The 10899-nt window shown below is 43.2% G+C and overlaps 1 protein-coding gene across 8 annotated transcripts in view; it reads left to right on the top strand.

Annotated features, from left to right (window-relative positions):
• The window catches only part of dysf (dysferlin, limb girdle muscular dystrophy 2B (autosomal recessive)), a 69017-nt gene extending 58124 nt beyond the window's left edge, over nt 1-10893 (top strand). For all 8 annotated transcript variants that reach the window (XM_087175126.1, XM_087175132.1, XM_087175129.1 and 5 more), the window contains 9 exons: nt 1185-1324; nt 1406-1494; nt 2258-2353; nt 2453-2594; nt 6704-6803; nt 8859-9031; nt 9116-9225; nt 9332-9479; nt 10027-10893. In XM_087175126.1, the coding sequence (XP_087031252.1) occupies nt 1185-1324; nt 1406-1494; nt 2258-2353; nt 2453-2594; nt 6704-6803; nt 8859-9031; nt 9116-9225; nt 9332-9479; nt 10027-10083 (1055 nt within the window). In that variant the 3' untranslated portion in view covers nt 10084-10893. The remainder of the gene's footprint in view (nt 1-1184; nt 1325-1405; nt 1495-2257; nt 2354-2452; nt 2595-6703; nt 6804-8858; nt 9032-9115; nt 9226-9331; nt 9480-10026) is intronic.
• Nucleotides 10894-10899: the final 6 nt, after the last annotated feature.

The raw sequence follows: 10899 nt of genomic DNA, 5'->3' as shown, positions 1-10899 counted from the left end.
GCGATGAGATAAATATTCAAGATTAATTTTCACACACACACACACACACACACACACACACACACACACACACACTGAACCATCACATATGTTCCATAGCTGCTGCGATGCAAGGTCACGGTTGTCGTTTTGGTGATTTATGGTACAACTGTGAGTGTGTGTGTGTGTGAGTGTGTGTGTGTGTGTGTGCGTGTGTTTTTGTGCAGTCAAGCCAACGTCAACATCGCGGTCGTCTCTCGGTTAGCGAGGAGCGCCCGTCGCGTTCTCTTTCCAAAGTTGCCGTGGTTACCGTGCGTCAGCCCGCTGTCCGTCAAAAGTGGTTGCTAATTGGCTGCGAGGCGGCGCTCCTCTTCCTCTTCCTCTCCTCCTCCTCCTCCTCCCTTTTCCCCTGAACTTTTTTTCTTTCCTTTCTCTCTGTTTCCTCTGGTCTCTTCTCACCTTCCTTCCTCCTTCAACTCACCTTTCTTCCCACTCTTCCTTCTACACTTCTCCTCTCTACCTTTCATCTTGTCTGTTCCCTTCTTACGGTCTCTCGTCACCTCTGCTCTGTTCTTCCTTCATCCTCTCATCATTCACCTTCCACCCTCACCCTTCTCTCCTTGTCTTGTCTCCTCCTTTGTATCTATCTGTCACTTCCTTTTTCCTTTCTTTCTTTCTTACCTTCGTCTACTTTTTTCTTCTCTTCTTTTCACAACCTTCCTTATCCTCCTCTCCGTTCCCGTGTTTCTGTCTATCATCTTTTTATACTCTTTCTTTTTCATTGAGCTTTCGCTCTTCTCTCCTTTCTTTCTGTCCTCTTTCACTCCCCCTTTCCTTTCCTTGTCTCCTCTCCTCTCCTCTCAGTCGAGGTGACTCTAAGTTTACAGTCATAAACTTTTGACGTTAGCTTGATATTTTCATGTTGCTTGGAAGCAGCGCAGATTTTCCTCATCCCTCTGTGATGCAGAGACCAGTGAGCAGCTTAGTGTGTATTAATGTCTGAGTGTGTGTGTGTGTGTGTGTGTGTGTGTGTGTGTGTGTGTGTGTGAATAATGAATAATTCCCTATGTGAACCACTCCCCTCCCAGTCCGCCCAGTTTTCTGTATTTCCATTCTCCACTCTGGGAGCTTTAACAGTCATTTAGTCAAGAGAGCTATGACCTACACTTAAACCTCAATGTGTGTGTGTGTGTGTGTGTGTTCAGAGGACAAACACGAGTCCAAACATCACCTCGGTCCAATTAAAGAGCGACTATCCCTCCACATCTTGAGGAAACTGGGGTTGGTACCTGAACATGTGGAGACCCGGCGGCTGTACAGCCCACTACAACCTGACATAGAGCAGGTAACACACGCCCCACGTGATCATACATGTGTCTTGTTTCTTTACACACCCTTCTGATTGGTTGTCTGTGCTGTCCGTCAGGGACGTCTGATGATGTGGGTGGACATGTTCCCCAAGTCCCTGGGACCGCCTGGACCCCCGTTCAACATCACGCCACGCAAGGCGAAGAGGTAGAAACATCGACGCACACAAACATCAAGTGTCGTGTAGACACGCAAATCTGGGAGGAATCGGACTCCAGTCAGTCTCAAGATCAGTCAATCAATCGATCAGTTTGTCAATCTATCGATCAGTTAGTTAGTCAGTACTTAAATGATTGATCAGTGGATATGTAAATCAATGAGTCTGCCAATAGGTCAGTCAATCTATGGATCAATTTGTCAGTCACTCAGTCAGTCAGTCAATCAGTCAGTCAATCCAACGATCAGTTAGTTGGTCAGTCTTATCAATTGACCAGTGTGCCAGTCAATCAGCTGTTCGGTCAGTCAATCCATCATTCAATCAGTCATAAAGTAAACTGATCAATAGATATGTAAATCAATAAGTCCACCAATTGGTCGGTCAATCTACACTATGGATCAGTCAATAAACCAGTCAGTCGAGTTGTCAATTAATGTTCAGTGTGTCAATTACTTGGTTAGTTGGTCAATCCATCAATAAGAGTGTCTGTCAATCAATCGATCAAACAGTCAATCACTGAGTTAGTCTGTCTAAATTAATATGTCATATGAATCTTTTTCAGTCATTCAGGTGAATTAATCAATCAATCAATCAATTTAATTAAACTGGTTACAGTTTAATTAACCAACCAGTTTGGGGTCTTACAATCGATTGATCAATTATATTTTTCTCAGTCACACTGTCAGTAAAGAGTGATCAATACACCAATAAATGCATGAATAGTTGAGGTGATCAGAATCTGTCGTTGTTCAGGTTTTTCCTGCGTTGCATCATCTGGAACACGAGTGACGTCATCCTGGACGACGTCAGCCTCAGCGGGGAGAAGATGAGCGACATCTACGTGAAAGGGTAAGACCGCGACCTCCGTCCTCTCAGACACACACACACAAACTAATGACGGTAACACACAACATCAACCGGTGTCCGTGTCCGTCCTCTGTCCCTCAGCTGGCTCGACGGCCACGAACACAACAGGCAGAAGACCGACGTCCACTACCGCTCTCTGGGCGGAGAGGGAAACTTCAACTACAGGTTCCTGTTCCCCTTCCACTACCTCCCCGCAGAGCGGCTGTGTGTCGTCGACAAGAAGGTAGGAACGATTCCTTTTATCCTCATATATTTTATTTTTATTATTATCCATCCATTTTTCTTCCTTATTTCTTACCTTCCTGCTGAAAAACTTGTTTTTACTTCACTGATGGTTCATTCGGAGCGACCAGAGACGAAGACGATGACATTTCGGTTGAAGTTTTACCATTAAAAAGGAGCTATTTGTAAGTTTTGCTAATGCTACATAGCTAACGTTAGCATTAGCAGCTGTTCACTCACCAGTCTAGTAGAAACTTTGCGAGTTCAGCGTCAATTCCCTTGTCTGTATTGCGACTTTTTCTTCTACTGAAGTTAGCACGCTAACCAGGTAGCGCCAGCCCATCTCGTGACTTTTCCGATAGCGAGTCAGTTGTAGCCTCCTCTTGCTAAGCTACGTTCGGAGGCAGAGAAAAACGTAACAATGCAACATTTACGCAAAATACAAACAAAGGCTTTTTTTTGTTGTATAACACAATCTACATACCTGTCATTTCCACTGTTTTCTATGTTTTATTCTTCTCGTTCCCTTACCAATCTGCAGTGATCCTCAATCAGCAGAATTAATTCACTAGCAAGAGCGAGTGAGTCAGATGTCGTTGGATCTCCGAGACTCAACAGAAACTTCTAGTGAAGAGCTAAAACAACATCACACTGAAAAGTGGAATAACAACATGGCTGTCATCTGCTTTTCTTGGCCCGAGAGCGAGCCTCTTTAGCCGTTCCCAGCCGACATGTTTTACGATGGCGTTCGCCCGCTCGTAGCAGCATCTTCAATCAGTGAGCCGCTGAAAAGACGAGAGGGAGTTTTTAAATTTAAAAAAAGAAAAGAAAAAAGAAAATCTCTGCTGGGTGGAGAGTTTTTAGTCCAAAACAAAGCTGGAGCCAGAAACTGAGTTTATGAAGCATGAAGCCTCAACGGCTGGTGAGTTAATCACTGAGTCACAGGGACTTGATCAACAACACTATCAACACTCAGTTGTATCATCATCATCAGGACGCACCATCACCAGCGCTGTGTTTTTCTCAGTATTCTGACTCTAACCTGAGAAATTTATTCTCAATTTGAACTCAAATTTGTTCTTGATTCTCAGCTAAAACTTCAACTAACGTTTAGTTTCACTAACAATTCATCTGGTGATTATTTCCTGGATGAATCATTTCAAATTTATATATTTATACATATTTTTATATATATATACACTTATGAAACAGTTAATAGTCCATATGCAAAATAAAAGTTGTTAATTATCCAAAGGGAAGACAAAAAAGCAGAACTTAAACAGGCCTTATATCACCGAACAAACAAATCAGTAATAAAGAAAAAAACTGTGTTGTGTTTGGACAAGACACTCAAGTTGAGTCTGCAGATCATTTATTTAAAGATCCTTACGGTAAAAAGACACTTCATTAGACGCCCATCAAACACAATCTCTAAATAATTTGAGGGATAAAAATGAGAGGAATAGTTGTTTTCATCTACTCTGTTATTATTTCTTGATAAAAAGTGCATTGTTATTGGTTTCAGCAGTACGCAATCTAGCGTAATAATGTAACCTCACATTTACGCCAATAGAGCTGATTTGATTTGAGAGAGAAAGATAGATGGAGGAAATGAGGGAGAAGACAAGATTCTGTACTTAGCAGTCTGGCAACAAAAAGGAAGTTGATTGATGCTGTTAGATATTGCAGAGAGCAGTTACACACACACACACACACAGACACACACACACACACACACACACACACACACACTAAGACACACACTCGTATATAGCGTCCCACCCCTGCTTGTGAAGGCTGTGGAGTGATAACTTAATGTACTTGGACTGAGTTAGTGGATAAAGTGAGCCAAATGGTGCGCACACACACACACACACACACACACACACATATGCGGGGTGTAGTGTGTTTACACTCAGTGTTTGTGTGTGTTGTTATGACGTGTGAGAGCATGATGTGGATTTAGACTGTGATTTAGAGAGTCAGTGTGAAGTCATTACAAAGACGACTCCAGTTGTCATTTAAACACAGAGCAGGTATGTTGTGCATATTTGCAAAAATCTGATGCATTGTTAAGAAAAATTACATTATATTTCTCTGCAAATTCAAAGTCAAGCATCACAGAGTCCTAGACCTCTGAGCAAAAGTCATAATAGAAAGCACATAAAAAGAACGCAGACTTTGACCTGCTCAAGAGTCTTTTGTACGATGACCCTTAGAGCTCAATACACCGTCACTTAAGAAAATGCAAACAGACAAACAAATTACGCTGCAAATGCTCACAACGCGACAGAAGTGTTTCCTGGGGACACAAAAAAGTGATGAACTGGGCTGGGATGCACTTGCATAGAAGTATTATGATATAATTCAATATAATACATCAATTTAATGTATTTTGACTAAGGTAACTGTCGCACTGTAATAAACTATAGTGAAGGCTGACTTATATGATAAAACGACGACTCCCTACCTTTTAAGCAGTCGTTAAGTCCAATTGTCTGTCTATTCCTTGATCAAAAGAATCAAAAGTGTTTCTCATAAAAGCATTCCAGGTTGGATAATCTATTTTGATGGTTTTAGCTTCATTTCTGAAGCTGCTATAACTAGCAGCTAACACCCTCTGTTGGCCAAAACAAGCGCAGTTAAAAATAGGGGACATTTTTTGGGGACAGCTCCAGCCGGGTATAGGCCACCAAAAAAATGGGGACTCCCCTTTTTACTGCCCTTTTCAACTGTTTTCAACATCATTGCTGGGTGACGTAAAACTCTTCGCTAGCACTGCTGCAGCGTGGGAATGTGGCCACAGATTTACTGCGAAATACAGAGAGATTTCCCTGGTTTAATCAGCACCGCGCGGACTCGTCTGGGAAAAGTTCCAATGTAACGCACGTTCATTTGTGTAAAAGTCCCAGAACTGCAGCTTTAAACAGAGACAAGCGACTGTGGAAAGAAAGAAAAATTACATTAAAGTTTTGCCAAAAGCCTCCCTCTCCTCACTTTGCTATAAATCGATCATCATCTGTCCTGGTTCATAGAAAGATCCACAAAATTCAGAGGAGGGAGTTGAGGCAGCCACTTTGTGTGAGGTTGCTAAATGGAAAATCTCCTCACCGAGTATTTTAGGGAAACATTACAGTATTGACATTTGCTGCTAATCACGGGGGACTTATTTTATTTCAGGTGTGAAAAGCCATATTTTTTTATCGACACAACAGCAGCCAAAGGGTGTCACACACAGATAAAAAGGACGAGTGAGGGAATGGAAAGTGAGAGAGAGAGAGAGAGAGAGAGGAAACTCACCCGCGCACCAGCTGCACGGTGAAGCCCATTAGCACAGAGGTGAGACAGGCTCAGATACTGTCTGGCAGTTTAGTGTGAATTCACCAGAGGCGATAATAGGTATAACACACACACACACACACACACACACACACATAGTTGCACCTGTACGGATGTGTGTGTTCAGATCTACACACACATACAGCTCGAGTGTGGAAGTGGTGATGTAGTGAGAGATGTGTCGACGTAGTGCCGCTCCGAACGAGCGAGGAGCCTCCCGACATGTTTCCTCTCTCTGCTCTCATCAGACACAGTTTCACTAAATTCATAAAGGGACAGGGAATAATTTATGACAGTAGCAGCAGCTGCACATAAACGATGGCTTCAGAAGACGTTTTTTGAAACTGGTTATGGCGAGGTTTCTGTCTGAAGGCGAGGGTTTTTATTGACGAAGAAGAAGAGGAAAAACCTAACTCACAGTGGATAAATGAAAAAGGGGGGAAAAAAAGTCACAAATGTGCAATAGATAGAAATGAACTCACATTTTTCCTGTGTTTTATTTTGAAGTTTTGATCCACAAGAAGATATATTTGTAATTTCTAACAGTCAGCCAATCAGAAGAGAGGAGGCTCTTAGCCTCTCTTCTGATTGGCTGACTGTTTTCTGAGTGATCCAATAAAAATAAAGCAGATTTCAGGTAAAAACACTCCTGCAAAGGTTTGCATGGTGGGTCCAGGTGGGCGGGGCTTGGTGACTGCTTTGATGTGACATCACAAAGTTAAGGAAGTCCTGACCTTAACATGGACGCTCCTCCCTCATGTGTATCTGCAGGAACACTTCTGGAGTGTGGATAAAGCCGAGACTAAACTGGCTCCTAAACTCACCATCCAGATCTGGGACAACGACAAGTTCTCCTTCGACGACTACCTCGGTAAAACACACTGCTCCGAGTGTTTATGTGTGTGTGTGTGTGTGTGTGTGTGCGTGGGACAATGTGTTTAGTGTTACTTCGTTATTTTCTGTTGACCTTTACCAAGTTTTCCATGTGTCGTCATGTGTTCATGTTTTTAGACCTTTTAAACAAAGCAGAGAAAAAGAGTTATTGCATTTCTGCTGTTACATTAAATACATCATCTTGAATGAGAAATTCTGCTTTTCTGATTGGTTTTCAGAGATTTTATAACCTGGATATTTATGATACATGTGCAACAACAAACCCAAATGTATTTCTACAGATTTAGTAACAGTTACAATATCTCTAAAGCACAATTTGTGGCTTTTTCAACAAAAATTTCTTTCTTAAACCTTGTGAAATTATTATACTTTGTTGTTTTGTCATTAACTTCAGCACAGTTACAGAGTGTCAGGTGAATCTGACACCATGGGATCTCAGCTATCGTGGCCCCTTTTTACCTTATTCAGTTTTAATTGACATGAAAACAGTTGTAGGTTTACTGGAAATGATCCATAATCTGCAGGTTCAGACTCAGAGCAATCCTGCACACACTGGCCCTCCTGCTTGTAGAAATTCACACAGTTTTTTCCCCCTGATTCCTGACTGAGGTTTATGTGTTAAATCCACCCAGGGAACCATACGTGCGATGTAACTACTGTGATAACATTTATCTTTAGAATTAACACTCCTCCATTTCCGCTGTGTCGGCACATTTCACAGAGAGGAAGGGCCGGTTTTATTTTTTCTTCTCGAGACTCAAGCTGTCAAAATTCTGCCTTTCATTCACCCCTGACGCGACCCCACCCCCGTCCCCTTAAAAATAACTCACCGCCGTGGCCCCCCCCCCCTGCTACAGTTCATCTTCTTCCTCTTTGCCAAACGAGGGAGGATGATGGTCTGTAGGCCGAGCGTCCGTCTGCAATGTGAGCGGAGGAGGAGGAGGAGGAGGAAGATGAGGAATCCAGATCCTGATGTGTTCCTGTCCATCGGTTTCTCGCTCCGCTGCAGCGATTCCTCCCGCACCAGTTTATGCACCTCGTCCAGTCTGCGGCCGTGTCGCCACCTCAAAGCATTTTTTCCGCGCCTGTCTGTCTTCGGCTCATCAGCTCGGACCGCTGGCTGTTAATCTTCCTGCGCGGTGGGAGGGTCAGACACGAGCCATTTTCCTACAATCACCCCGTCAAACTGCAGCTAGCCCCTGGAAAAACATTTCCAGTGGACGTGTTGTTTCTCCTCAGCCGTCCATCAGCCCAGCATCCCTCCAAACTGAATGTCAACAGTGATCAAAACTTCACCAACCACCGCTCACCACAGGATCCTCCACAATTCACTACTCCCTAATTAGTCAGTAAGAAAACCTGGCATCACGGAGAACTGACGCTGCTGGTTTTTACTGACCTGAGCATCGTTTCCCAGAAGCCTCGTAACTGAAGACACGAGCGGGAGAAACTGAAAACAACACGTGTCATTGATGTTGTTATTGTTTTCATCCATTAAATAAGTGATATTTTATATAAAAATGAGTGATGATGTTTAAATTAGAAACCCATGAAGTAATATTTCACTTTTCTTTCATCTTACAGTCAAAATTTTTGACATTTTTACAGACGTCAGTGTCCAGTTTCAAACATAATAAATTCAGTAAGGCTTTTACACTGGGGGAAAAAATCTTCTTTATTCAGCGTTTGTTTGGAATAAAAAAGATAAAAAAGAAATAAGATATTAAATTAAAAAAAAGGAAACATTTACATTAGTTCAGTTTAGAAAAAAAGGAAAAAGAAAGAAAAAATGGCAAAAAAATCTAATAAAATGAGTGAACATAAGAATGTGTTTCTTTTGCACTCATTAAAGTCAATGTGAATAAGTGAAACAATTATAATGTTCAGTTTCACTGTATAAACTCAGCATTGACACTGAGCGCCAACTCTCAGCCTGGCGTGGCGTTGTTTGATGTTGACCTCCTGGTTGCCATGGTTACTTTGTCCCCTCGCGGTCCAGCACCGTGTGAACACGCTCTAAATGTCTCCTCAGGTCACCTGGTGATGGACCTGAACCACATGCTGCGTCCCGCCAAGTCTCCGCAGAAATGTAACCTGGAGCTCCTGGACCAGCCGGGGGACAGGCTGGTGTCTCTGTTCGAACAGAAGACGGTCAAAGGCTGGTGGCCCTGCACCTGCGAGCAGAGCGGACAGAAGATCATCGCTGTGAGAACACACACACACACACACACACACACACACACACACACACACAGACACTCAGGGACACGTCTGTTGTCTGTGTTTCAGGGGAAGGTGGAGATGTCTCTGGAGATCGTGACGGAGCAGGAGCAGGAGGAGCGGCCGGCCGGGGTCGGCAGAGATGAGCCCAACATGAACCCACACCTGGAGGAACCTCAGTGAGAGACACACACACACACACACACACACACACACACACACACACACACACACACACTGTAGCAGCGATCGTGATCTGTAACCCTCCCTCTGCTCTCCTCCCAGGCGTCCTGAGACCTCCTTCCTCTGGTTCTCCTCCCCCTACAAGACCCTCAAGTTCATCCTGTGGAGACGCTTCAAGTGGTTCATCATCCTCTTCATCATCCTCTTCTTCCTCTTCCTCTTCCTCGGCGTCTTCCTCTACTCCTTCCCGGCAAGTTTGAGATCGAAAATCAAAAATATTATAAATACAAAGAAACAAAAACAGGAAAATTAAATTGAAATGGAGCCGTATTCTTTAATTAACTTTCATTGTAAAATAATGAATGTTTTGTACGTCAGCTCAGTTATACTTGCATCATGTTGTGTGAAGTGGATGATACTGTAACAACATTATTTACCGTATGTAAATACTGTTTTTTTTTACAGTGTATGTTTTAATATGACACCAGGAAGTTGTTGCCGGGGTAACAACTAATGCAGATTCACATTATTAGAAATTATAGATGTATAAAAGTAACTTCTGAAAACTAGCACAACAGTAAAGTAAATTTAAGTCCAAATACATGAAGAAGAATCAAGATAAAGGGAATGACGGAGGATGATAAGGAGTAATAAATAGAAGGTGTCTGTGGATGAGACAGTAAACACAATAAAAGCATTAGCATTAGCATTAGCATCGGTGATGAAATCAAACCAGGCTGAGAGAGAAGTGGAAAATAACTTCCTGCATCTTTTTTTGTTTCTTCTCAAACCCGCAGAACTACGCTGCCATGAAGATGGTGGGACCTTTTGGACCGGCCAAGGCAGCGGAGTGACGATGGAGGAGGAAAACGAGACACGAACAGTGAGGAAACACAAAGTCACGACTCTGGAAGCTTCATGTGAATTCTCCTCCTCGTCTTTCTCGAGTCTGTTTCATTCAGAGCGAGAACGATGAACCCGGGGGGAAGTGGATCTGACTCCAGACGCTGTTCTGAACACACGGACCGGATTAGTGAATAGTGTGTGTGTGTGTGTGTGTGTGTGTGTGTGTGTGTGTGTGTCGTCCACTGACAGACACTGTGTTATTACCGACGCCTCCTGAGTGATCATCAGGTCTCGGCCTCGTGTCTTCATCTTCCCTCCGTCAGCGCCAGAAACAGAAGCCGTGACTGAACGGCTTCAAAATGTCAAACTTCGTCACCTGAAACTCAATTTAAGAAAAAGATAGAAAACTTCATCAATTTCTCTCCTTCAATCATCGTTTTCTCACCCTCCTCTTCCTCTTTTCCCTCTCGTTCCTTGTCGTCCTGAGTCTTTTTCCTCCTCCTCATTTTCTCCTTTGCATCCGTTCCACTTCCTCTTCCTCCCAGTACTCATTCTGTTCCTCCTCCTCCTCCTCATCAGTGAGTTTGCTTCTCCTCTACTTCCTTGTCCTCCTGCCTCAAATTATTTTCCTCCTCCTCCTTCAGTCTTTCAGCGCTCTCAGAGTTCAGCAGGTTAAATCGCTGGATTTGTTCCTGCTGATCTCGGGGTTTCAGCTTTATTAGCACAAAGTGTGTTTTCAGATAGATGGATGTGGGCAGATAAGGATGCACGCACACACACACACACACACACACACACACACACACACACACACACACACACAC

This window comes from Seriola lalandi, unplaced genomic scaffold (assembly GCF_002814215.2).
Source record: "Seriola lalandi dorsalis isolate HSWRI2012SDOR001 ecotype SW California unplaced genomic scaffold, Sedor1 jcf7180002054418, whole genome shotgun sequence".
Lineage (NCBI taxonomy): Eukaryota > Metazoa > Chordata > Actinopteri > Carangiformes > Carangidae > Seriola > Seriola lalandi.
This window is presented reverse-complemented; position numbering and strand designations above follow the sequence as displayed.